The sequence below is a fragment of the Neopelma chrysocephalum genome, unplaced genomic scaffold (assembly GCF_003984885.1).
Source record: "Neopelma chrysocephalum unplaced genomic scaffold, ASM398488v2 Primary Assembly neopelma1_97, whole genome shotgun sequence".
In the NCBI taxonomy this organism is placed as follows: Eukaryota; Metazoa; Chordata; class Aves; order Passeriformes; family Pipridae; genus Neopelma; species Neopelma chrysocephalum.
The window spans coordinates 1959964-1987737 of NW_020897760.1; the positions used below are offsets into that span (position 1 = coordinate 1959964).

Here is a 27774-nt window from a genome sequence, read left to right on the forward strand (position 1 = left end):
AGGCTGCCCCATGCCCCACGTGTCCCACAGCACGTGAGGAAGCCTCGTGCCATCCTGCCAAGCCAGGCTGGTAGCAGTGAAGGTGGCTAGAGATAGAAAAACATCTCAGAGCAAAGATGGCCCTTTTATTTTGGGAATCCTGGGCACCGTTGTGCGGGGTGTTCCAGGCAGCAATCACCAAGGACGTCCTGGAGCAGCAGGAGAGCTGCACATCCCAGTGATTCCATGCTGGGGGCTGTATCATACATACAGCACAATGGGCTTTTCTTTTGATTCCATGCTAAAAGGACAGCTCCAGCTTCCTAATAAGGGATTGCTTTTCAGTTTGAAACGAAAATTGTAGAAATCATTAAATCTTGAAGTTTAGATTGTGAATCACAGAATGGTTAGGGTTGGAGGAGACTTTAAAGCTCATCTCGTTCCACCCCCCTGCCATGGGCAGGGACACTTACGAGAATATATTCTTGTGAGGAAGAATTTATGAATTGCATTTGTTACAGATTTAAGGTTATTATCTCTTACCTGGAAGATATTTCCAGTTTGTAAGGGTACATTTTGCTATGTTGCTACATTTTGCCCTTTACCTCATAGGAGAAAAAAAATGATCCCACCGAAAATGTGAAAATGATGCTTTTAAAAATCCATATAGGAATACCTGCTTTGAAAATCTCTGTAAAGATGAGGATTAAACAAAGCAGGAATGAAGAAGAGATTGCTGCCTACTTTTGCCTTATTTAAATATTCCCCGAGCTTCCTCCATTTTAATCTCCCTTAAAAAGATGGCTGTTACTAAAGCTGGCAGCCCCTCTGAAAGCAGCATCATTTTTCTGGCGTGATGGTCAGCTGAGCGAGCCTAATGTGGAGTGGGGACCCCCTTCAGCCAACAGAGCAACCGGGATGATTCCCAATTCCCCAGTGCTTCCAGCCATCCAGCTGAATCCACTCGGATCAGTCCTCGCTCCTTTGTGCAATCCCTGATTTCATTCCTCTCTCCTGCGAGCACATCCACCCACGGGCAGGCTCGGCAAGGATGCGATGCCAGGCTTGGCTTTGTCTGGGATTAGCAGCTGCTGGGCTTTGGGGGATCGCTGGCTTTGCTGAACGCTGATTTTTTTCCTGGACTGGGGAAGGGGGTGTCCGTGTTCCCAAGGAGCTCTCCCGTCTGACCGGCGATTTCTCCAGGAGGATTTGTGGACGGTAGCGAGGAGTTTTCCAAAATGCCTGAAGCAAACTATTTGTTATCTGTATCTTGGGGTTATATTAAGGTGGGTTTAATTTCTGAAGGACTATTAATGGCTAGTTTGTTTTGTGCTGTGTTGCTTGGATAAAACCTCTATCAGGAAAAAAATGCTTTTTAAATGGTTATTTATGTGTATTTTGGCAAGAGCTTGACGTGTGTAGTATGCATGCAGAGTGCATGTATGGAATTTTTTTATCCCTTTGGGAGTTCAGTGTTGCAGGATAAAATGATGCAGCAATGAAAATGTTTGATTATAAAATCAGGAGGATTATAGCATGTATATGTGGGGGAATAATATCTGAATCCTACATTTTACTGTAATGAGCTGAGCAGATCTTCGGATTTATGGCATATTTCTCCTCTGGATATGCAATTGTCTTTTCCTTGCATAATACAAAATGGAGAAAACTTACAAAATCCAGAACAGGAGAAGGTTACAGGATAGAGAATTCTAACCCAGACAAGAATTTGAGCTTTCAGAGCAATTACCTGAAATGTTATTTCCTCATTTGTGGCAGTGACAACTAATGTGCATCTTTGGAGGAAATTAATGGTGTAGTTTAGTGGATTGAAAAGAAATATCCAGTCATGGTGATGCTGAAAAATATCTAAATGAAACCAAACCATGGCTCTGACTCCATTCCAAATATTCCCAGAATTTTGCTTTTAACATCTTCTTTGTGGACTTGCCTGGGCTAACACTGGATTGATTTGGGAAAGGATTCAGAAAAATGCCATCTTTGTCTGTGCTCTTCCCCTCCCAGTTCAAGAGGATGCTGAACCGGGAGCTGACACACCTCTCTGAGATGAGCCGCTCCGGCAACCAGGTGTCTGAGTACATTTCCAACACTTTCCTGGGTAAGGAATCACATCCCAAGCTTTTGGGTGACTCAGAGAAAGATTAATGGCACTCTAATCACTGCTTGTGCCCAGCTTTCCTTTGGGGCAGAGCATTACTGAAATATGCTGGGTTTTTCACTTTCAAATGGATATGGGGAGGAAAATGATAGTGTTTGAGTAAGTCTATTCACAGAGGAATTCCTTCTCTAAACCACTGGATTTTGCTGTGCAGATTGAATGAGGCAGTTGGTAGCTGCTTTATGCAATACTTGATTTTTGTGTTGACCTTATGTAAAGGACAAAGTCACACAAGCCCAACTTGCAACTACTGCCTCATTCAGCTGCATCTCCCCCTTCAGAGACAGGGTTTAGATTAGACTCAGCCCAGACATTTTATATATTACTTTGTGTGAATTTGCTCATTTGGCACCAAAAGTCAGAATAAGACTTAAGAGAATATTTTGCATTTCATTAGTTTTGCTGGAGCCCACAGCACTACTGACATGAATGAATCCTCTGTGTCAACAAATATATTTATTACGAGAAATAGAATCTTCTGTGGAAGCAGCTTTAGAATTTGTGACCATTTGCATATAAAATGATATGTAGCAAAGTACCCTCATACATATCTCTGAGTCCAGCAGCTCCAAACAATGAGAGATTTGGGATACTGGAGCTCGTGGAGAATTGTGCCCTGGGGTTAAGATGATCCTGAATGCGTTCACTGCATGACACACAATTATTTCCATTAAGGGATTTTAAAGTGATTCCAATGGCCAGTTGCAACTGCAACTGCTGTCTGCATTTAGGACACATCATAACATTAATAATCCATGGAAGTCTGGAGCTGCTTTGTGGGATCCAGTGACCCTGTCTTAGTCCTCAGCTTTACTGTGACATCCAGAATATGAATTAAAACAAGGAATTAGGAGCAAGGCTGTCCAGCTGCCAGCCAGCAGTCACTGCTTGGAGAGCCTGGGATACACAGCACGGCCACAGTGGTATGTTCAGGGAGCTGGCTGGTCATCAGCTCTTCCCATTAGGCGCAAGTCTGTGGAGCAGGATGGGCCTCAACTGGAATTGCCTATGTGGCCACCAAAAATAAACCACACATACACTAAAGTCAATGGAGTCTGTAATTCAGCAGGGGTTGATTAGCTGGAGCTGCTGCTGGTGCTAATGGGGTTGTGTTATTCATGGAATCATGGAATCCCAGACTGGTTTGGCTTGGGGGTGACTTCCAAGACCATTCAGTTCCACCCTCTGCCATGGGCAGGGACACCTTCTACTAGACCAGGTTGCTCCAAGCCCTGTCTAACCTGGCCGTGGACACTTCCAAGATGGGACAGCCACAGCTTCTCTGGGCAACCTGTGCCAGGGCCTCACCACCCTCACAGGGAAGAATTTCTTCCCAATATCCCATCTATCCGTGTCCTCTGGCAGTGGGAAGCCATTCCCCCTTGTCCTGTCCCTGCAGGCCCTTGTCCCAAGTCCCTCTCCAGCTCTCTTGGAGCCCCTTTAGGCACTGGAAGGGGCTCTAAGGTCTCCCTGGAGCCTTCTCTTCCCCAGGTGAACACCCCCAGCTCTCCCAGCCTGTCTCCAGAGCAGAGGGGCTCAGGCCCTTGGAGCAGCTCCGTGGCCTCCTCTGGACCTGCTCTAACAGGTCCATGTCTTTCAATTCTTTCTATTCCCTTACTCAGACTGGGTCAGGCAACTGCATTTCCTTTTGCAGGTCTGGACAATAGTCTGTTCATTCCTGTTCTGCTGCTCCTCCTGTCCTCAGTGACAGTGACGTCCCTGTGTTTTGTGGCAATGTGAGGCCACTCAGCCTGTGTTTTGTGGCAGTGTGAGGGCCGTGGTGGTGCTGAGTGGTGCAGGCTCTCCAGACTGGGCCAGATTGCAGCTTGATTGCTCACATTAAAAAAAAAAAAAAAAAGAGTAAAGCTTTTAAAAGGATCATCAAGCTATTTTGGGAAGTCATGCTGTTACATTTTTTATGAATTACTTTTTCCCCCCTAAAATTTGGTTTAAAATTCAATGAACACACGAAATAACAGGAGCCTACAGCTGAGGAGGTTGAACAAACAAACAAAAAAAGAAATATGTGGGTAGGACATTCATTTATCTCTAAGCAGCATTCATTAGATTGGGATAACTTACAGATATTAAAACCAGATCATGTGACCACATTCAGTCTCTTAATTTTATTAGAGCCTGCAGTGACAGGACAAGGGGGAATGGCTTCCCACTGCCAGAGGGCAGGGTTAGATGGGATATTGGGAAGAAGTCCTTCCCTGTGAGGGTGGTGAGGCCCTGGCACAGGTTGCCCAGAGAAGCTGTGGCTGTCCCATCTTGGAAGTGTCCAAGGCCAGGTTGAACGGGGCTTGGAGCAACCTGGTCTAGTGGAAGGTGTCCCTACCTGTCATGGCAGGGGATGGATCTGGGTGACCTTCAAGGTCCCTCCCAACTCAGATTGTGATTCCATCATTAAATGAGCTGAGAAGGCACCAAGAAGTGATGTCCTCTGCAGAGGGTCCAGTCCTGCAGTCACTGGGCACAACTTTAGATCCATGTGAAGGTCAAAGATGACAAACAGTGGTTTTATTATTGGCCCCATCACATAAACAGGGAAGATCATGGTGCCCTTTTGGGACAAGTTCTACCTAAGGGCTGAGGGGTGTTGCTGCCACCACCGGGGACACTTGATTTAACAAATCAGAGATTTCTATCCAAGAATGTCCATTTTACACTGCCTTAATGTTAGTCATTGCTAAGGAGATTATGTAGAGGGAAGTCCTTCAGTGGTTCAGCAAAAACACACAAGGGAAACACCCACTGATGTCAGCCAGGCTGTTGCTGTGAATAATGGCTTCTTTCTTAATTGCAGTGCTGCAGACACACTGGTAGTTCTGATTTCAGAGGGTTTTAATTAAGCCAAGGCAAAAGCCTACAGGCCTTGTCCCTCTGAAGGTCCTCAGGGATGCAAAGGTGCAAAGAGATTATTGTAGCCTTTTCTACGAGTCCATGAAAAATTATTTGTATGGAATTAATGAGCAACTGTATCTGCACTTTAATGCAGCAAATAAATGAGCCGTAAGGGCAGTAAATAACATATGTGGAGATATTTATTTATTTATTTATTAAACACATCTCCACAGCCAAGTTTGTGCCTATTTCATGTGGACTAATACTGTTAGTATCTCTGAGAATGGCAAGAAGAATATGGCCTGTGCTTTGTATGTTATTCTCTACATATTTGTAAAAGACAAACCTTTAATAAATCAGTGTCACAAATTTGTTACTGGGTTGGTGCTCTAAGAGCAAGGGATGTTGACACTAATAATTGCCACCATAGGGAATGGGAAAATACAAACTTTTTAAACTTTAATGAGGAAAAATGTGTTGTTGGGATATGTATATTTCCCTTAAAATAGGTAATAAAAATTAATTGGGATTTAGCCATGAACAGAACCTGGTGCCCTTCAGGCATGGAGAATCACAGAACCATTTAGGTTGGAAAGCCTTCTTAGACCAGTAAGTCCAACCATCCCCAGCACTGCCAAGGCCACCACTGACTCATGTGCCCAAGTGCCACATCCACACATAGAGACACATTCCTGGATATGTGCTGTGTCCCCAGGCCATGCACCGTAAAAATGGGTACAAGGAAAGCAGCCTGGTCTTAAACAATCATAGATTATTCTGAGATAGAAGGGACCCATCAGGATCATTGAGTCCAACTCCTGGCCTGGCACAGGACACCCCAAAAATCACACCAAGTGTCCCAGCAGGGCTCAGTGGCAGGTTCAGTCTTTCAGAGAGGAACCAGAGGTTGTGCTTTGGCTTTTGGGTCCCAAAATACAAGACCCCCCAAAATCAACCCTTGGCTTTGCTCACTAAGTGGCTCCACATGCCAGTTCAAACCCAGGTGTTCCTGCTGGGGGTCTTGTATTTTGGGACCCAAAAGCCAAAGCACAACCTCTGGTTCCTCTCTGAAAGACTGAACCTGCCACTGAGCCCTGCTGGGACACTTGGTGTGATTTTTGGGGTGTGATCAGTGCTTGTGCTACAAACAGTGTTGGCTCATTTCACCTTGATTTGTTACAGACAAGCAGAATGATGTGGAGATTCCTTCTCCCACCCAGAAAGACAGAGAGAAGAAGAAAAAACAGCAGCTCATGACACAGATCAGCGGAGTGAAAAAATTAATGCATAGTTCGAGCTTAAATAACACCAGCATTTCACGGTTTGGCGTGAAAACTGAAAAGGAAGATCATCTGGCCAAGGTATGACAGATTCTTGCCATTCTGGGGGAAGCTGGAAGCTGGGAAAGGAGTGGATGAATGATTGCCCCCCTTGTAAAACTGTAATCAGTAATCCTGAAGTGATGTGGCCATTAAAAATGTTGTAATTAATGGTAGCAGGCCCTAACAGCATATTCTGTGTTTATAAATACTTATAATTATCCCTAAAATAATAATAAGAAAAGTGATGAAGGCTGAGGAGAGCAATTATCAAACACAAAATCAGCCCTTCACAGTTACTCTGTGTTCCTGTACTTTATTAAGTACACATATTCATGCACTTACATAATTGCAATAATTATTAAATTTGCATATTTTGGAGCTTTTGGGAAAGTTCAAAGATAGAACTTCTTTGCACCAGAAGACGTGGTGCAAGTGACAAATGCAGAATTGTCTGGAAAAATAATGTAACCATTCTCTTTTTGTTGTCTCAAAAGGAACTGGAAGATCTGAATAAATGGGGTCTGAACATATTTAACGTGGCCAGGTATTCCCACAACAGGCCCCTCACCTGCATCATGTACGCCATATTCCAGGTTTGTCACTTCCTGCCCAAATTTGCTATTCTTTTATGGCACTACTTTAATTTCTTATTGCTTTCTGATTTGTTGTTTTCTCCAGCATGACCTTCTTATTTGATACATGCCTGTATGTTTGTATCTTTTATTACACAGGAGCGAGATCTCCTGAAAACATTCAAGATCTCCTCGGACACGTTCGTGACGTACATGATGACACTGGAGGATCACTACCACTCGGATGTGGCCTACCACAACAGCCTCCATGCTGCTGATGTTGCCCAGTCCACCCATGTTCTGCTCTCTACCCCTGCCCTGGATGTGAGTTACCTTGTTTGAGCTGAGTTGTGCTGGGCAGGGTTGTGTTTGAAGGTGGGATGGGCTCTTCCGAGGGCTCAGTTTCCTGCCAAGGACTCCTTCAGACACTGCTCTATGCTCTGTGGGGACCAGTGACAGGATCCTAGGGAATGGCCTGAAGTTGTGTCAGGGCAGATTTAGGTTGCATCTTAGAAAAAGGTTCTTCCCCCAGAGGGTGGTTGGGCACTGAACAGGCTCCCCAGGGCAGTGGTCACAGCACCAAGGCTGACAGAGCTCCAGGAGTGTTTGGATGATCCTCTGGGGCACCTGGTGTGACTCTTGGGGATGGGCCTGTGCAGGGCTGCGGATTGGACTGGATGATCCTTGTGGGTCCCTTCCAACTCAGTATATCCTATGGTTCTGTGGTTAAGAAATCTCAGCAGCAGCCCTGCCTGAAATCGCTGTTTCATCTTCAGGAGCACAAGCTGCTTGCAGACCTTTCTTATGAGTCAGTGGCTTGTCCTCAGAAAACTAATTTTAAAAAGCACAATTTGTTTCTCTAAATCAGCCTCCAAAGTGTTGAGGGATAAAACCTAAGGACCTCTCTGACAAATTCCTTCTTTCCTTTATAGGCTGTCTTCACGGATTTGGAAATCCTCGCTGCAATTTTTGCAGCTGCAATTCATGATGTGGATCACCCTGGGGTCTCCAATCAATTTCTTATTAATACAAGTGAGTTTTGTTTGGAATACAATCATAACTTCATCCACAAATTTGGAAACTTGTGGAAATGCTTTTTCCATTACATAAATGATGACTTGCAGACTGAATTGCCTTCTCAAAATATTATGCAGTAAATGAGGGAGACATTTGGAAATAAAACAATAATTAAAATGAAATTCCTAACAAAGGGAGCTATTTTAGTACAATTTGTAAAGTAGCCTTGTGAATATTACTACTCGCTAACATGTAATAATTCTTCCAGTCCCGAGTGCAAATTTTACCATTACTATAAGAGAAATAATACTATTGCTATTGACAACTATAAAGCTAAATATTGTGGCTCATATTGTGTTCTGCGACAGGCTGAGCATGTATCTTGATTCCAAAATATGGGTATTCTGTTTTGGAAAGAGTGTTTGCAGGATTTTGTTGTCAGTGACTCTGAAACCGTAACTAAGTCAACTGAGTATTATTTTGTTCACTAAGACTGAGCAAAGGCTGTTTGTATTATAAACATACATTCTGGGGTTATCAAACCACAGGTTCTTGTCACTCATGGAGCAAAAAACAATCACAGAATCCTGGAATCATTTCCTTTCACTGTCCGCCATGGGCAGGGACACCTCCCACTACCTCAAGTTGCTCCAAGCCCCATCCAACCTGGCCTTGAACACTTCCAGGGATGGGACATCCACAACCTCCCTGGGCAAGGAAACCCTCCCTGATTTATTGCACACAGATGAAACATTACAGTGCCCGGGACAAGTGTTTGCTGTTTGAAGTCACTCATTTCACATGCTGGAGTCACATATCTGTGTTCCTTTGCTAGATTCCGAGCTGGCCCTGATGTACAATGACGAGTCCGTCCTGGAGAACCACCACCTTGCTGTGGGTTTCAAACTGCTTCAGGAGGAGCACTGTGACATCTTCCAGAACCTGACCAAGAAGCAGCGTCAGACGCTCAGGAAGATGGTGATTGACATGGTATGAGCTGTGCACACTCTGCTCCTCTTCCTAACCCAAAAACTGACTTACTTGTGTGGCTGCCCCTGCTGACATCCTGTTTTTTCCTCCTCTGTCAAGGTGTTGGCCACTGATATGTCCAAGCATATGAGTCTGTTAGCTGATCTGAAGACTATGGTGGAAACTAAGAAGGTGACCAGTTCAGGAGTTCTCCTTCTGGACAACTACACAGACAGAATACAGGTATGGCAGCCAAATTTCCTGGATTTTGTGTATTTTGTTCAGAATGAAGAAACTACGTTCCTGTTTTTATTGTGTCTGTTAAATTGAACATATATAGAAGCTACTGACCTGAATTTTCAGCAGTCATTCTCTTCTGCAATAAGAATGGGTGCAAGGTGATCCCATATATTTTAGGTGAAGGGGATTATGGTTTTTGTAACACTAAGAGTATCTAAGTTCAAACATGCTCATTCTTCTGAGGTTAGTCCATAAGGCTGAGTTTTTGAGGGCCCTCAAATTTCTGTGCTGCTTTCTCCCATTTGTTTCTTCTGCTATAGCATTGCAAGAATTTTAATTTATGGCTCCATACCTAGAAGCAACTCCCAGTGAGCTGAAATTAGTGATGTGCAGTCTGTCCCCTCTATAAATTCTTGATTTACAGAAATGACAAAGCAGTGCTGGAACAGGGTTACATAGCGATCAGGACAAGATACATTCCAATCTGCTCTGCACTTTGATGACCAACTTCTTAAGAACAGGCTCATGGGAAAACTCCTTCAGTTTTTATTTAAGACTGATGATGTTAAGGCAGGTCACTTTGCTGCTGTCTCAGTCCTTCTGGCCAGTTAGTCAGGCACATCTTGTGTGTGTCTGGAAGGGATATTACTCATTTAATAAAGCAGGAGCATTTAACCTACTTCCATGAGAGCATGGAAACGAATTTTGAATGGTGGGAAGCACCTGCATTCAAAAACAAACCTGTGTGATGTCATTAACATTGTCACAACTGCACTCCTTTAAGTCTTGAGTTGTCTGAACACCAGAGAGCATGTGTTGCCTCTGAAGGGACTGTGGCAGCTGGGCTCATCTGTGGATATATACAATCAGAGAATCACAGGCTGGTTTGGGTTGGCTGTGACTTTAAAACTCATTTAGTCCAACCCCTGCCATGGGCAGGGACACCTTCCACTAGACCAAGCCCTGTCCAACCTGGCCTTGGAGACGCCCAGGGATGGGGCAGCCACAGCTTCTATGGGCAACCTGTACCAGGGCCTCACCACCCTCACAGGGAAGAATTCCTTCCCACTGTTCCATCTAACCCTGCCCTTTGGCAGTGGGAAGCCATTCCCCCTTGTCCTATCCCTCCAGGCCTTTGTCCCAAGTCCCTCTCCACCTCTCTTGGAGCCCCTTTAGGCACTGGAAGGGCTCTAAGGTCTCCCTGGAGCCTTCTCTTCCCCAGGTGAACACCCCCAGCTCTCCCAGCCTGTCTCCAGAGCAGAGGGGCTGAAGCCCTTGGAGCATCTCTGTGGCCTCCTCTGAACTCGCTCCAACAGGTCCACGTCTTTAACGTGGTATGATGGAACAATGTTAATATTTTTATGGGCTGTTTCATAATCAAGGAGTCTTGTGGTCAAATGTTCTGCAAGAAGTGAGCAGATACATCTTGAAACCATCTCCTTTTTCCATTTGATTTTATGCGTTTTCTGATTAATGTAATTGCAGGTTCTCCGAAATATGGTACATTGTGCGGACCTGAGTAATCCCACAAAGTCTCTGGAGCTGTACCGGCAGTGGACAGACAGGATCATGGAGGAGTTCTTCCAGCAGGGAGACAAGGAGAGAGAAAGAGGAATGGAAATCAGCCCGATGTGCGACAAACACACCGCCTCGGTGGAGAAATCACAGGTGATTGGCCCTAAGCTGCAGTTCTTACTGCCTGAGCTTGTAGTTTTAAAGCAGAGACAAAATTCATCTGCTCTCTCCAGCACAATTAGGCAATGAGCCAACTGTTCAGAGGGTTGGTTCTGATCGACCCTGACATCCAGCTGTGCCTGGAGCTCACACAGACTGATGAGGCTGCTCAGGCTCCTCTCTGTGCCCCTCGGCGTCTCCTCATTCCCAAATGCGTGTTCATCTTGCCCTGTCCGTGTCCCAGTTTCCAGGAGGAGTTGGTTTCCTTTTGTTCCCCAGGCTTGAAAAGTGCAATTCTGCTCTCCACATCCTCCTGCCAGGTCTTTCCTGCTTTCACACCCTCTGTTAATTAGCACCTCCTAAACATACTGACATTATACCCTGGGTTAGACATTTATAGCAGTGCCAGCCCCATTGAACTGCAGGGTTAGGAGCTTCTCCCACCTGAGATCCACTTCAGGACACTGGACAATATTCAGGACAGTTTTGTAGTGCATGATCCATCTGGTGAAGTTAGAGGACTGCTGGAACTGCTGTGTGCAGGGTGAAGTCACAGAAATATTAATTTATGTCAATACAAACCTTAAAAGGAGCTGGATTTGCCCCATTTTTTGAGATGAACTGGCTCATCCCTTGTTCTGATTCATAAATTAAATGGTTTCAAGCTCAGATTTTGTTCTGACCTTTGTAGTACAGGCCATAAAATTTCACCCAGATAGTCTGTAATGAAACCAGTAATTTATGTTTGCCTAAACATATTCCAACTTTTATATAATGGTGTCTTGGTTGTTGTTTTTGAATGACTAGAGCAAGTCATCATTGAGGTTTTTCAGCTTGAATAAGTAACAAAATTGATGATAATTATTTCCAAATGTCCTCTCAGGCTAAGCCAAGTGGTTTCAAAATTATTCACTCAACCGCGTGGTGATTTTGTTGGAAAAATTTGTCTTATTTGTTAACCTAACAAGAAATGAATCCTTCAGCCAGGCTTGGCCCATGTGCTCCGCATGTGAGCTCCAATTCATTATTTGTTTCACATATGAACTTCACAGAGGCTTCAAAATGGCATTTTTGCTATGCAAAAAGGACAGGAATTGCACAAAATGGCCCTCATGGAAATCCCAAAGGAGAAAGGGAGGTGGCATGTCCGTGCTGGAGGGAAAGAAGGAGTTGACTGGAAAAGAGTATGCGAGTATTGCAAAGCTTGAGATGTCACCTCTTTACATCAAAATATTTTAGGATCAATGCTGAGCCGTGTGGTTATTCCATGTTATTCCAGTTTTTCTATGATCTGGGATGTTTATAAAGAAACAATGACCCTATTAATGAGTGCCGATCTTTACCCATTGCTGCTCTAGAGCCCTTGAGCATTTTGGGTGGCAGCAAAGCCATGAGCCAACCATACAGAATCCTTTTTTTTTCCCTTTAAAAGTGCTCCGGAACATGTGCTGCAGGAAATTTTCATCACCTTTTTGTTTGAGCTGCCTCAACTGTATGTTACAATTGAATGTTAATGGTTCTATTGACATCCTGTTGTGTCTGAAGGAGCCATGTGTGATTTCCAAAGCAAACATCTGCATGTTGGGGCTGGCTCCTCGGAGAGCCATTTTCCTGCTGCACAGAAACCTTGTCCAGCAGAGCGAGGAGAAGTGACACATTCTGCCAAGAGGGAAGAATTTCAATCCTCTTTATGGCCATTCAGTTTTCTCCATCCTGGACGTACGTCCTCTCTTAGTCAGACAATTGAAGGATGATTTAGCTCAGAGCTTACGCCGGCGGAAGGACTGACGGACTCAGCCACAGCCCTCACTCTTTCCATCGCTGACACGTCACTCCAGGGGAGTCAGACAGCAGTGGCCTGTCCTCTTCATGCAGGAGGAGGATTCTTGGGATGAGCTGACCTGCTTTCTGGGCTCTTTCCAAAACAAAATGAAAGGAAAGAGAGTCTCTAGCTGGGCCAGCTCCTCAGAGAAACACAGTAGCTGCTTTGGCAGAGTGGAGGAGAAAAACTGAAATGTTTGAAGCTGCAGGAGCATTAAAAAGTTCAGAATAGGCACAAACTACACACTGTAGTAAAATACACCTAAAGCTTGAACTGCAGTCCATAAGGCAGGGACATTCGGTCTTAGGATGGGTGCTTGCCTTGGGAGCACTGGTGTATTCCCAGCTCTCAGCCAAGTGTGTGCCCTGGGGTAAGGGCACAGTGGCCTTAAATGCACCAGCCTTGTCCCCAGTCACCAGGGAATTCTGAGAGGAGCAGGGATATTTAAAATCCCACATGCTGCCAGGGATGGACTTGACCGTTCAATCTCTTGAATTTCCCGTTGGCTCCTGCTTTTAGTTAAACTTCAGTCTAAGGTTTGATTTTGGACAGCAACCTAACGCAAGGTTGTAGGTGGAGTTCTGGGTATCAGATGATTTTGTCCGTGATTATGCTATGCTGGTTTGGGGACTTGCTCTGGGGTGGGTATTTTGCTTGTAAAAATCAGGTATTACCATAAATTGAACTTTTTAGACACCCACCTTCTCCTAGTCATCCCTTCCCCTAAGTGTGAGTGTTCCTGTGTTCCCAGGTGGGATTCATTGACTACATCGTCCATCCGCTCTGGGAGACGTGGGCTGACCTGGTGCAGCCCGATGCCCAGGACATCCTGGACACGCTGGAGGACAACAGGAACTGGTACCAGAGCATGATACCTCAGAGCCCATCCCCTCCCCTGGAGGAGCGGGGCCAGGACTGCCAGGGCCTCATGGAGAAGTTCCAGTTTGAACTGACGCTGGAGGAGGAGGACTCGGACGGGCCGGAGAAGGACAGCGAGAGCATCGGCTACTTCAGCAATACACAGACACTCTGCATGGCCGAGCCGGGGGAGGAGGAGCCCCAGAGGGAAGCAAACATAGAGATTGTGACAGAAGACACGTCTCCTGTCGACACATAATGTCCTGGACCCATGTGAGTGGATTTTAACACTTAAGGAGCATGCAAGCAGTCTCACGGACAGCCTGCAGCAGGGTCTGAGGCCTCTGTCCCACAGTGGCTTAAAGACCCTCCCAGCTACTTGAGATTGGAGTCAGGGTTAAAGATCGTGTAGTGAATGATTGCTCAGGAAATTACCAGGTGATTTACGTTGTGGTTTGAGCCTTGTCGGCCAAGAGCATCGTGTTGTCCTGGAGCTGGCTTGGGTCGGGACTGAGGCGTCAATGACACACAACTGAGAGATTTTATACTGTTAGTTTTGGAATTTATACCAGTTAGACTGATAGAAACTACTGATTAATAACTCTCCATATAAAACCTGTCCACCCAACCACCTGTCTGCAGACCTGTGTGCCTTCTTTGTAAACACTTTCATGTCTTTTCAAGAGTCTCTTAATTAAATACACAGAGTTTAGTATTCAAAAGCGACACAAAGTGTTTCAGAATTGACGGATACTTTTTTGATTCTTCCTGTTACAAGAAGCAGTCTTCCTTTTTTTCATGGGCAATACCTGTCACTTTATTGCAGTTAATCACTTTGACAGACTAAACAGAAGGGGAAACCCTCTGGTTTGCATTACTGCACCTTTAATCGTCTTCTTATTACCCCTGGTGACCTGTTTTAAGTCACTTCATGCCATCGTGCACCGTCTCTGTTCTCTTGCTTGGAACAACAGTATTTTTTCCTCACAGGGTTTGGTTTTGTGGTGAGCAGGACAGAGGACAGGTTGTTTCCATGGCACAGTGCAGTACACACATCAGTAAGGCAGTGTGTGACACATGTTCCCCCTCGGCAGCTCCTTGGAATTTGCACGCTCGGATATTTGTGTTTCTCTCGCCTCTCGTCCACATTTCCTAGGTTTAGGCCCACCATCCTCCTCCTGCACTGCCTCGAGCTCTAACACCTCCATTACTGTTTATAACAGTGTATTTATTACTTAATGTATATACTGTAATGTTTTGTAAGTTATTAATTTATATGAATTAGCATTGCCTGTCGGCGGCGATGTTAACGGTGTAGAAAACTCGGAATAAGAGTTGCCTTTTTTTCTTGTAACCTTTTGTATTGCATAAAGTACAAGAACCTGAACATAGCTGGAGAGACAGACGCAACCCAGGAAGGGCATTCGGGTGGCAGCCGCCCGTGGGAGGGGTGACACCAGACCCCAGGGCAGTTGGGAGTGAACAGAGAGATGGGGAAGCGAACAAAGAAACCCCCCGAGAACGGGCCGGCTTTTAAATGTCACGTTCCAATTTCTGAACAACCCAATGTGAATTTCTATGACAAAAATGTGAACTGATGTAATAATTGTGCTGTGAAACTTCCTCTGACAAAGCTTGTCCGGCATCGTGAGCGGTGTCAATCTCAGTTTGTAAAATATGTTTCAAGCTTTTTGGTCCAACTTGTGACTAACTAGTTAATGACAATAGCACAGTTGTGCATGATCAATGGGTTTGTTTGTCTGTTGAACACTGCATTGTTCCAGGTGGTTATTTTATTGTTTCCAAAAGTTTCACACAATGTATGTTATAGTATTATATATTGTGTTCAGATGCATTCTTAAGAGATTTTTATATGAAGTGAATAAATGAAAGCATGACCCTGCCTGTGGCTCTTCATGATGCTTTTGTCAACAAGTCAGCCTGAGCTGTGTCACCACCACTTGGGGGACAGCAAAATGGAACCCTCCAAGCCCAGAACACGCCCGTGCCCCAAATCCAGAACATGCCTGTGTCTAAAACCCAGAACCCTTTCTTGGCCAAAACCCAGAAGCATCTCATAGCCAAAACCCAGGACCTCCCACAGCTGAAACCCAGAACCTTCTATAGCCAAAACCTTCCCACAGGCAACCCCAAAACTGTCCCATAGCCAAAACCAGAACTTCCCACAGCTGAAACCCACAACTGTCCTGTGCCCAAAACCCAGAACCGTCCTACAGCCAAAACCCAGAACCGTCCTGTGGCTCGAACACAGGATCCTCCCACAGCCAAAGCTAGAACCCTCACATGGCCAAAACCCAGAACCTCCCACAGCCCAATCCCAGTGGACATGGAGGAGCCCTTGCCTTACGCACGGGAAGAGGAGGGTTCCTGTGTCCAGAGGGCACGGCCACCCTCCATGGTGGGCTGGAGCCCGTGGCCTTCCTGGCGGGGTCGGTGTGGCGGCGACAGGAAGTCGCGCGCAGACAGGAAGCGATGGCTGTGCACCGGGACAGCCCACAGGCCACTTTCATGTCCCGGCCTGACCCAAAACAACCAACTTTCCAGTAAAAAAACATCCTGCTGACAGGCAGTTGAGGGGACACGGGGACTCTGTGCCGCCCTCGCTGTGGGCAATGCCAGCGGTGCTCCCACTGTGGCACCGTGTGAGCCTCCACAAGCTTTTCCTGGATTCGCTGGCTCCAAAGTGAAGCCACGTGAAAGCAAGTGTGGATCCCTCATCCCACATCTGTTTTCCCACCCAGCACTCCATGGCAGCAGCAACTGCCAACCCACCTTCCTGCAAATCCCTCCTATCCCAGCAGAAGGGGCTTCAGCCTCAGCTCACCCTGGGCTTGGCAGCCAATGCCAGCACCTCTCAGGGGATTCTCCCAGCACCATGCCAGGAGGTTAATAGTACTTTCTCTCCCAATGAATTCATGGAATCCCAGAATGGTTTGGGTTGGAAGGGACCTCAAAACTCATCAGTTCCACCTCCTGCCATGGACAGGGACACCTTCAGCTAGAACAGGTTGCTCCAAGCCCCATCCAGCCTGGCCTTGGACACTTGCAGGGATGGGGCAGCTACAGCTTCTCTGGGCAACCTGTGCCAGGGCCTCACCACCCTCACAGGGAAGAATTTCCTCCTAATCTCTAATTCAAATCTCTCCTCTTTTAGTTTAAAACCATTCCCCTCTTCACATCCTTTCCACACTCCTTTGCTGTGCTGGCTGTGTCCTGCTGCGGCCAGCACTGTGCCCACGGCTCCCAACAATGTGCAGAGATGGGAAACGGGTTATTGGGCTGGAAAAACATTGGCAGTTCTGGGTGGGGAAGGTGCCTAAGTAGGACAGACAGCAGAGCTGGGGCTGCAGGTGAAGCACTCGCCCCGCATCCAGAGATGTGTTAGGGGAGATGATGTGCCCGGTGGTGTCCATGGTTGCAGGGCCAGCATGGGGGTTCTGCCCTGGCCCACTCCCCTCTGCCCACACCCCCTCCCCTCCAGCCTTCCCTTGCTTTATTCCTGTCCCTTTTCCATGACCTAGTTCTGCCAGGCAGTAGCTTCCTTGTGAACAGGGGAACACAGCAGCGCAGTTCTGGTGCTGCGAGCGGACGCCTTTCCCTGCTCCTTCCCAGCAGCAGCAGAAAAATGCTCCTGTGGCCTCTATGCTGCAAAACCAACCCAGATCCCTTCTGTTTCCCTTCCATTTTTGGGGTGGCAAATCCCGGTACAGGTGTGAGGTGGTTTGCTGGCTCAGTTTCCTCAGTTCCTGGGGCAATGATGATGATTCCTTGGCTCTGCTTCCCCATCCTCACATCCAGAGCTCCTGTGGGGTTTGCATGGTTTTGCTCAGCATGGGAAGCACGTCGGTGTGGAGGCAGCAATGCTGTGCTCCCTCCTTGCTCCAGAGTGGCCTGGATGGACAGGGCTGATGGATCCAGCTCCCCCTCCCTGGTGGTCCCCCCAGTCACTTCCAGCAAACCCCCAGCAGGTCCTGGAGGGGCTGAGGTGCGCGGGGTGGATGGTGTGGAGGGGCTCAGGACCTCCAGCCTCCCGGGACACAGATGCACACCCTGTCCCCTCCATGCTGCCAGTGTCAATGATGGATGTTCCCCACAGCCCCCGAGTGGCAGCTGTCCTTGTCCCCAAGGACATAGTTTCCTGCTGAGGCCATGGGGCTGGGATTTCAGGGGGATTTCCACCACCCACAGGCGTCAATCCTGGGGATGAGCACTGGGAGCAGAGCTGGCCCTTTCCAGCTGCCCAGGGCGCGGGGACAAGGGTCCCGCAGAGCCCCCGGCACTGCCAGGAAACTTCTGACCTAGAGGTCGGAGTTGTTCATGGAAATCATGATGCAGAGAAATAAAATAATAAACCAGCCTTGTTGCTGTTTCCCATGGAGCATGGGCTGCACTACTGGAGGTGGGGCTGGATTTCCATGGGCTTTTTCCCCCCAGTCCATAGGAATTAGGAATGAGTGTGGGTGTTCCCACCTGCCCAGTGATGTAAGACAGAGCTGGAACAAAGGACAAGTGACAAGACAAGAGGAAATGGCCTCCAGTTGCACCGGGGAAGTTTAGTTTGGATAATAGGGAAAATTTCTCCACGAAAAGGATTGTCCAGAGCAGTGAGGGAGTCCCCCATCCCTGGAGGGCTTTAAAAGCTGTGTGGATGGGGCACTTGGGGACATGGGGTAGTGGTGGCCTTGGCAGTGCTGGGGGGGATCGATTGGATTTGATGGACTCAGAGGGCTTTTCCTACCTAAACAATTCAGTGATTCTATGATTCTCTGCCCGTGGTCCACAGCCCCATGTCCCTCTGTCTGCCAGCCAGCAGGACAGAGCATTTCCCAGGTTATAAATCCAACCATAAGGATTTGCAAAATGCTGGAAGTGGTTTGCTCACCGAGGATATTTGGGTGCCACTGGTGCAGAGTTCACCTAAAGGTCCTACAGATGAAAAAAGAGAAATGAAAATGCAAAGCACTGACAGTTTTGCAGTCCAAAACAGGAAGGAGCTGGGGGCTGGTGCACAAAGAGCAGATTTTATCAGGTCTGCGGCGCTGGAACGGGGCCGAGTTGTCCCAGCACCGGCACCTTCGTGTGAAGGGGAGCTGGGACTGGCACGGGGACAGCAGTGGGATCCAGGGCTGGCCATGAAGGACAGGGCAGATTGTGGCCCAGCTGATGTGGTTCAAGATGTGTTTAGGTGTTTTAGCTCTCCCAAATGTCCCTTCTGGGGTGACACAAGGAGCCCAATCCCAAGGTCTCCCCGTTCCCAAGGGCTCCCCGTTCCCAAGGGCTCCCTGTCCCCAGGGTCTCCCTGTCCCCAGGGGCTTCCTGTCCCCAGAGGCACCGTAAGCCCTGCTCTTGCTGCATGGTTTTTGGTCTCTGGGGGATATTTCTGTCATCCCTGTCTGATGCTGTCACTGATTCTCTCACTGCAGTGCTGGGGACATTTGGGATCACAGAGCTCTGGCTCACAAGGGACTGTGGGATGACCCTCTTCTTGCGAGGGCAGGATGGGCTCTGCAGCCTCCATATCAGTCCAGAGTGGGGTCTCCTGGGACACTCCTTGGTGTTATGGGGTTGCCCATGCTGTGATTTACTGCTGGGAGCACTGGGATTTGCATGCTGGGAACTGGGCAGACCTTGTCCTGGTGGCACGGTCATGCAAGAGGGGCCAAACACTCTCCTTGCTCCCGACCGCTGGTGCAGCTGTGGTTTGGCACTGCTCTGGGGGCTGCAGGGGTGCTGGGGCAGGGACAACACATGGGGGACAGCAGGACCAGCTGTGCATGTGCTGCCTGCACATCTGTACAGCCCCGTCCTGCCCGGGCACATCTGTACAGCCCCATCCTGTCCATGCACAGCTGCACAGCTCCATCTGCTGAGCTCCCGACCGCTGCACAGCGCCGAGCACCGCCGGGATACGCACGGCGGGAATGGGGAGTGCCTGCGGTAGGGACATGCCCTGCAGGGACGCACAGAGCAGGGACAGGCTCTGCAGGGACGCACAAGCAGTCGGGGTGCGGCTCAGCTGGCGCCATGCACAGCTGGAGCCCCCAGACAGCTGGAACAGTTTGTGGCAGGGCCCCAAACAGCTGGAGACGTGTCCAGCTGCAGTCCCACACAGCCAGGGTTGTGCACGGCTGGAATGGTGCACAGCTGGAGTTCGGCACAGCTGGGTGCTGTGCTTGTGCACAGCTGGATCCCCACATAAGTGGGTGCCTGCACAACTGGAGCCATGCAGAGCTGGATTCCTGCATATTATAACCATTCATGGCTGGATTCCTGCACAACTGGAGGCAGTGGCTCCAGGACTGTTTTGGGGTGCTCACCTTTGGGAATCCCTCTGCCTTTGCTGCCCCATTGAGTAGATGCTTCCCAGCACAGCCCCTCTCCCTCTCCCCACTTTGATGCACTCAGGCATCACTCCCTCCAGCTCCCTGGGAGCTCATGGATTCACCTTCACCTGGATGATGTACAGCTGGTGGGGTCCCACCTGCCCTGCCTGGCCCACCCCCCAGCCTCAGCCCAACTCCTTTGTTCCCCATCACATCCAACACCACCTCCAGCTCCCACGCATTTTTTATGGAATTTTACCATCTTGGTCCTGCAGAAAATCCTTTTATTTACACAGGAGGGATAAATGGTTTTTCCCTGGCAATGTGGGGCAGGGTGGAGGACCAAACACATGAAGGGCGTCTAAGGTGCTTGACCAAATGTGGTGTTGCCACCACATCACATGTGAGGAGTCACAAGGCTTGAGGTCACACACTGCAGCCACAGCAAGGGTTTGATTTCCATCTGCCTTGAAAATCAGCTCTCCACAAAGTGTCTTCCCACCCTGGAAGGGCAAAGGAGACCCCAGCAAGGACTGTGCCCTTCACAGGGGGTTGGAGAGCATCTTCTTGGGGTTTGGGGACCACTGGGGGCAAACTCTTTTCCTCCTGCCTGTCTTTGCTAAAGCCCCCTCTGCCTCAGGGTGACCTGTGCCCCTGTAGACCCTGTGTCAGGCTTTTGGGCAAGGTGGGCATTGTGCCAGTGGAGCAGCTGGGGGATCACCCATAAGAGCCCCTGAATGCCTGAGAAATGGCCCTTCCACAGCAAAATACAGGTAAATCCTTGTAGCACACCAAAGTCCACTTGTAGGGCTGGGAAGGGGGCAGAGGTGGGAGAGTTTTGCAGCAGAAGAGTGGGAAGAATATTTTCACTGTTAAAATTACATATTTTTCTCCATAACTTCATTCTCAGCTATTTGGGTTGAAATCTGCCCATTTTCCAAAAAAAAAGTCAGTCTGAGGTAAGAAACTGTCAGCAAGAGGCAGCGTGACGGGTGCTGGGCTGGGGAGGGGAGTGGGGTGTGCACCCCGAGGGGGCCTGTGCCAATGAAATCCTGGGCAAACTGCACCCACCCATGTGCAAAACGGGGCTCTCACCTGTCCTGGGCTGTGTTGGACCTGAACTGGGCTGGTTTCAGTCCCATGAGGATGCAGCCGAGCCCTGGTACTCTCCAGGACAGGAACATATGTGCTCCTGCATGGCCAGAGCAGTCGATTTTTAAACTGTTTGTGGTTAATCAGCCATCGCACCTCCAGGGAAGAACATATTTGGAATAGGGTTGGATTTGGACCAGGGCAAAAATTCCCAGTTTCTCTTCCAGTGGGGCTTCCCATCATAATGGAAAGGGCACCCAGGGGCACCCAGGGCTGGGTTCAACCCCTCCCCCAGCACTCCAGGGAGAAGCCCCCCGAGATTGAATTCTCCCTGAAATCCCCACAGCCAACACTGTTCCTACAGAATTTACTTTCCATTTGGAAGCTGGCGCCAGCTTGGCCCCTGTGTGCCACCGACCCCCACTTTCCTGCTTGGGGTGCGGCCTTTCCAATGAAATTAAAGCTGTTTGGGGCTGAATTGAATGAAATTGTGTTTTTGGGGCTCCTCTGTCCGTGAATGCTCAGGGGATATATTGGGTCCCTATTCTCCAGTGGGATGGGGACACTGGATACACAGTGGGGTTCCCACAGCCAGGTGAGGTGCCAGGAGCCAGGGTGCAGTGGTGACCCCACACCTAGACTTGGGAGCACAAAGAGGGGCCATTCCCATCCTGAAAACACTGATGCCCTCAGTGATCCGATCCCAAACTGGCTAAATAATATTTAGGATGAAACATGTGGTGTGGAAAGGGGGTGCTGGCTGCAACCCCCCATATGCCTGTGGGGCATATGAGGACTTTGTCATTGTTCCAAAAGTCCTTCTTTGTGGGGAAAAAAAAAGTAATCAATTAACAATACCCTGGAGCATCCCAGGGCAGCTGCACCTTGTCCCCATCAGGGTGTGGTACTGAGGTGCTGGTGATTTACCTGATTAGCCCCCGATTATCTAGGGAGGGACAGGAGGTCCTGATGTAGAAGGTCCTGTTGAGAGGAGGAGCAGAGGAAGGTGGGTGTTTGTGTGGAGCCTGCAGGGATGTCCTGCCGAGCTGGTGGAGGTGGGTTTTGGTGGCTGCTGGTAGATGGGTGTTTCTGGATGTGGTGCCTTGTTGCCATGAGATTTGTGGTGATGGGGAGCAGGAATTTGGTAGTGCCGGCAGGAGCTGCTCCTAGCATGTGTGGGGGGTTCCCATCCTGTCTTTGCACCCTGGGGCACAGCCCCATTGCCTCCACTTCCATGAAAGCTGGCAAATAAGGCAGAGCTGTCTCTGGTGGTGTTAAACCCCTCCTGAGTGTGCCCATTGTGTCTCCACTCCACCAGCAACTCTGTGCCGGGGGGGCACATGGCTGCCACCTGGCAGAGGAGCCCTGCTTGCCAAAATGTGAGTTTTGGGGGGCACTTAACAGGGCTGTTGACACAGGTGTGGGTGCGACCCTTCCTGCCCCACGTCCTACCTGGTCAGTGGTGCATACTGTTGGTCCCACAAGATGCTGTACTTGGTTTTGGGGGAACTACTGCCCTTCTCCAACCCTGTTGTGATTGTGCCATGGCCTTCATTAGGGGATTTCTCATGCCAGGTATGGTTTGGGGTCCTGTGGGATGGTGCTGTGCTGGGTTTCAGTGTGGGCTGGGCACTTTAGGGGTGCTTGGTAAGGTCTAGAGCATTTGGGGGGTGAAAAGCACCTTGTAAGGTGCCCCATGGGGCTGTTTCCTGGGGGCAGGTGCTGGGGGGAAGGGGGATAGCATGTGCCTGTTCTGTGCTCAGCTTGTGTTGCTTCCCTGGGGAGCTTATTCCATGGTGGAATTTTGCTGCTCTCTGTATTCAGAGAACAGCCTGGTGCACTGAGTCTCCCTTTAAATGCATGATAAAAATATTTTTCCCAGTGCTGTTGGGAAAGCAGGAACCCCATCTAGGTCTCCTCCTCTCCCTCATATGTCCTGGGGGTGAGGGCTCGCTCCTACATCCCTTGCATCTCTCCTCGGAGCAGCTCACTGAGGTGGGAAGGGCTCAGTGGGAAAACTGAGGATGAATAGAGCAAAAAACTACTACAGCAGAAGGTAACAGGCTCCATCACGGAACTAGGAGCAGCTGCATCCTGAGATGGCTCTGTGACTGGGCAGGGAACACGGGATCTGCTCCACTCCTCCTTCCAGCACTGGGCACCTGTGATCCTTCCTGTTCCCCGTGGGATGAGATGGGGGCTGGCAGGGCTTGTTTCCATGAGCTCCTCAGGCTGGTCCAGCCCTGCTCCTGTCAGGAGATATGGGATGCACATGCAGTGCTCTTGTGCAAAACGAGTGTGGGGTGGTCCCAGGAGCACCTCCAGACGGAACTTCTCTGGGTTCTGCTTCACAGGCGGTGGCATCTGAGGGGTATGTGCAGGGGCATTGCGTGCTTGGGACCTGGGTGATGGGATGATCCACCTCCATGCCCTCCTGAGCTCCTGGAGACTTGGGTGAGGTGCTCCTGGTGATGCCTTATGTCTCACAGCCTTCTTCTTTGTGGGGAGATATGTTTTGAGTAAGGAATCCTGTAAATAGGCTACAGGGAGACCTTAGAGCCCCTTCCAGTGCCTAAACGGGCTCCAAGAGAGATGGAGAGGGACTTGGGTTAAAGGCCTGCAGGGACAGGATAAGGGGGAATGGCTTCCTACTGTCAGAGGGCAGGGTTAGATGGGATATTGGGAAGAAATTCTTCCGTGTGAGAGTGGTGAGGGCCTGGCACAGGTTGCCCAGAGAAGCTGTGGCTGCCCCATCCCTGGAAGTGTTCGAGGCCAGTTTGGATGGGGCTTGGAGCAACCTGGGATAGTGGAAGGTGTCCCTGCCCATGGCTCCTATAAACTCAGTTTTATAGCGAAAGAAGCAAATGGCTGACCTTTGTTGGAAAGCCTGTTTTGCAGGTGAGGGGGGAGCAGTCCTCAATACTGTGGTGATGGGAGCTATCAGTAAGGAGGGGCTGGGGGTCTGTCCCCAGCATTCCCACCACAAGCAGACAAAGGATGAGCTTATTCTTAGTAAAGGTTTAATTATGGGTTAGCGAAAGGGTTGTAGGGCCATATATGGGGAGAAGTAAACAACACCCTGGCTGCCCTTAATGCCAGGGGATTTGCCAAGGCCAGATCCTGGGCGAGGATGAGGCTGGAGGATTGGGGTTTTATTTAGCAAATCCCCCTCCACGCTGCTCGCCCGCCCCGGGGCCACCGTGTCCCTGCAGCCGGGGGCCAAGCCGGGCTCCTCCGCTCCACTGTCACATGGACCTCCAGCATGACTGTGCTGGGATATGAGTAATGCACTCCGGTGACTCATTTGCTGCCTCTTTATTTTTTATTTTTTTTAATCTTAAGGCCCTTGGCTTCATCTGTTGCTGTTTGCTGGCAGTTTCCTGACGTGTCTCCTTCAGGAGCTGCCTGAGATTTCCAGTGTTTTTGCTGAGAATTGTCCTTGTGTCAGTTAGAAGGGTTAGAAATAATTTGGAAATCTGTAAATATCAGTTTTAGCTTGAGCAGAGAGGGGCTTGCTGGCACACTGCCCTCCCTGGGGACATGGGTGTGCTCTGCCAGGGACCTGGCTCTCCCTGTGCCACCTGCCTTTGGGAAGAGCCCGTGCCAGGAGCAGGTTTTTGGTGTCCTTACTGTGGGGTTAATTTCACCCTGAGGAAGGTGAGTTTCGGTCTTGCCACATGACAGGAAGGCTTTCATAAGGCCAAGAACACCCTGCAGAGCCGAGGAAAGCTGTAGCTGCACTGGGACGAGCAGTAGCTGAGGGATCTCAGCTGTGCTCAGGCAGCAGGTGCCAGTGTGATGGCAAACCTGCCCAAACCCAGCACTGAGTGGGGCGGTTTGGTAAAAAAACTTATTGACACATTGCCCAGCCTGGGAGGGCATTTGTAGGGGGGTATCATGGTTCTTCTTACTTGGTTAAGGAATATCAGCCCTATGGAGCATCACAGGAGCTGTGGGTCTGTCCTGGCTGGCAGTGGAGCCACTGGGATGTGGGATCACAGAATCCCAGACTGGTTTGGGTTGGAAGGGACCTTAAAGCTCCTCTTGTTCCACCCCTTGCCATGGGCAGAGACACCTTCCACTATTCCAGGTTGCTCCTAGCCCCATCCAACCTGGCCTTGGACACTTCCAGGGATGGGGATACAGGGACTGTGCCCTGTTGTGCAGCAGCTGTATGAAGTTTTGGAAGATAAGTTATTTTAGTGTGTCCAGGAGAGGTTTGGACACTGCAGGTGTGTGCTCATCACTGGGGCATCCTGCCATGTGTGCCAGCCTGGCTCCTTGGGGAGTTTTGGGGTTGGGCTCAGGGGACAGCAGGGTGACATTCAATGCTTTTTGCTTGCCCTGGGATTACAACCGGAATTCCTAAAAGCACTGGGCACCCTTCCCTGTGCTGGAAGCACAGGCAGTGCAGGCAGGTCACAGGAGCTCCTTGTATGGATTAAAGGAACCATCTGTTAAATAATCCTGTCCCTTTTCCGGGTGCTGTGGCATTTCTCACCAGCTGGGGTGGGTGAGGGCTGTGCTGGAGACACTCGATCTGGAGACCCTGTTGTGGTGCTGAAGCACATTTCCTCACTGATGTATCCAGACCCTTGGAGGTGCTTGGCTTTTGGATTAATTTTTAAAGGTGGAAAAATATTTAGGGTTTTTTTAATTGTAGAAAAAGGGGGGGGGTCATTGGGGTGGGGAACTGATGTTGTTTTTTGTTTTAATGGGGGAAATTATGTGAGTGTTGCTCTCCCTGTTTGTGAGTGAAGTCCTGAGAAACGCGTTTGGCTGACTGGGATGATCCTAAAGATGCTGATGCAGAGTGAGAGGCAGAAGTGAAGTTTCCATTGCTGATACAGGATCACGTTGAAAAGCCACATTTGAGTGCGCTGAAAGGGGCTGGTTGTCCCTAAAACGCTGCTGTTGTGCCCGGCGGGGAGCGGGGCGGGGGGGGGGGTCAGCTCATCCATCAGGCAGGTTGGTGTTGATGGTCCTAATCCCGGGTTTTGCCGGGCACCAGAATGCGGTGGTGCCCTCAGAGACAGATCCTGGGTGTCCCCTGCCGGGGATGGGGCTTTCCCTGCTGTCCCTTGCAGCAGTGGGTGCTGTTTGGGATGAGGATGCCAAAGATGCACCTTCTGCTCCTGCAGCCAAGAGTGGGAACTGCTTCAGGACAAGACTGAGTTTTACAGCATCTTTCCTGCCAGCAAAAAAACCAAACCAAACCACAAAAACAATAACACCAAAAAAAAAAAAAAAGGGGGGGGGGGGGAAACCCCAAAACCAAACAAACGAACCCAAAAAAACCAAACCAAACAAAAAAAACCCTGGAGTCTTGGAGCTGGTTAAAGCCAATTCTGCCAGAAACAATTTTATCTCTCATTTCCTTGGATAATCCCCGTAGTGTCCCAATAACTCCTACATTGGCATTGCCCGTGCCTCTAGCCGAGCTCCCTCTGCTCCTGCAGCAGCTCTGAGCACTGTTTTGAAGGTGGCGAGGGTCGCACACCCCGTCGGTGCTGGCAGGGGCTCGGGGACGCTGGATGCTGTGGCTGGCAGAGAAATGGGGTGACAGAGTGGTGCTGGGTGGCATCTCTTCGGGCACCAGCTGGTGAGGGGACATGGAGGGTCCCCAGGCAAAGCCTGGCTCGGCTCTTGCAGCCCCCCCCGCTCCCTCCCCAGCCTCTTTTGTTCCCCGCTCCGGAGATGCTTAGGCTTCTCTTCATGCGAAATTAATTCCCGGGCGCTGTTAGGAGGCAGTCGGGGAGAAATTTCTTCCCGCATCATCCTTTCGGGGCTAATTGCTGGCGATGTGACGTCAGCCGATGGATTTCTCCCTTGAATGGCTGCGGGAGAGACGAGGAGGGCCCAGCACCCGCGCTCACAGCCCTTGTGCCGGAGCGAGCTCCGCTGCCTTATCCAGCCGGGATTGATTTATTCTCCCCCTATTCCCAGCCGGGCTCCCCGCACGCTCCTAATCTGACAGCGCCCGGTAATTAATCTGGCTCCCCCGGCCGCTGCAATAGGATTAAGGGAGGGGAAGTGCGTCACGAGGTAGGAGAGGGGTTATGCTTTTGGTGAAAGTGGGGGGGAAAAATATGGGAAATAGGTTGGTGTGTTCCCGGGGGGTGTGTCGGGAGCGAGCGCGCATGTGAGGAGGTGCGGGGCGGGAGGCATCGGCTGCGCCGGAGCCGAGCCAGGCTCGTCCTCCCTTTCTCTCAGCATCCTCCGTGATGCGATCCTGGAGGTGATACAGGCACAGCAGCATCCATGGCCTGCCCTTAGCGCCAGCATTCCTGCTTTATCCTCCGTGATATTCTGGCAGCGAACCGAGCCCGGCGTCGGAGGCGTTTGGTTGGCGAAGGGCTGACGTTGAGTGGCTGGTAACCGGGATCGTATTCTCCTGTATTTTTTCAGGCTCCTTGGAAATTGAGGAATGCAATTCTGCCACCATGATGGAAGGTAGGTGATGAGCTGAGCGTGTCTTTCGGGATGGCTGGAGTTTGTGAAGCCACGGTGGAGGATGCACTGAACTTGTGTATGGGGATCCTTTCCCTTTCCTAAATAAAATAATAATAAAAATTAAATCCTCCCCTCCCCCTAATCCCAGCCCCACCAGAGCTCCCTGCCTGCTGCCAGGGAGCTGGCGGATGGTGATATAATATCAAGCCCATCAGATTATTTGCAATTCCATCCCCAGCCCTGTGTAGGCAGCTCAGGGTGTGCAAACACCCAATTATCCTGCTGGTTCCTCCAGAGCCCAGACCAGGGTGGGTTGGTCGGAATTGGGGATCCTGTAAGGATTATTTTATCCTCTGCCTGGAAACCCTGGTTCTCAGCCTGATGTGATGCACAGAGGATGAATTTG

The 27774-nt window shown here is 49.5% G+C and overlaps 2 protein-coding genes across 10 annotated transcripts in view; both read left to right on the forward strand.

Annotated features, from left to right (window-relative positions):
• PDE4B (phosphodiesterase 4B) overlaps positions 1–15383 on the forward strand; it is a 201714-nt gene extending 186331 nt beyond the window's left edge. For 6 of the 7 annotated variants that reach the window (XM_027694445.1, XM_027694446.1, XM_027694452.1 and 3 more), the window contains 9 exons: positions 2005–2098; positions 6188–6366; positions 6822–6920; positions 7059–7223; positions 7832–7931; positions 8752–8906; positions 9006–9128; positions 10611–10793; positions 13373–15383. In XM_027694445.1, the coding sequence (XP_027550246.1) occupies positions 2005–2098; positions 6188–6366; positions 6822–6920; positions 7059–7223; positions 7832–7931; positions 8752–8906; positions 9006–9128; positions 10611–10793; positions 13373–13738 (1464 nt within the window). In that variant the 3' untranslated portion in view covers positions 13739–15383. Of the gene's footprint in view, positions 1–684; positions 1266–2004; positions 2099–6187; positions 6367–6821; positions 6921–7058; positions 7224–7831; positions 7932–8751; positions 8907–9005; positions 9129–10610; positions 10794–13372 lie in introns of those variants that run through there. The other variant, XM_027694448.1, reaches the window with a different exon arrangement.
• An 11671-nt stretch (positions 15384–27054) lies between these two features.
• SGIP1 (SH3 domain GRB2 like endophilin interacting protein 1) overlaps positions 27055–27774 on the forward strand; it is a 54508-nt gene continuing 53788 nt past the window's right edge. For all 3 annotated transcript variants that reach the window (XM_027694314.1, XM_027694315.1, XM_027694316.1), the window contains exon 1: positions 27055–27368. In XM_027694314.1, the coding sequence (XP_027550115.1) occupies positions 27359–27368 (10 nt within the window). In that variant the 5' untranslated portion in view covers positions 27055–27358. The remainder of the gene's footprint in view (positions 27369–27774) is intronic.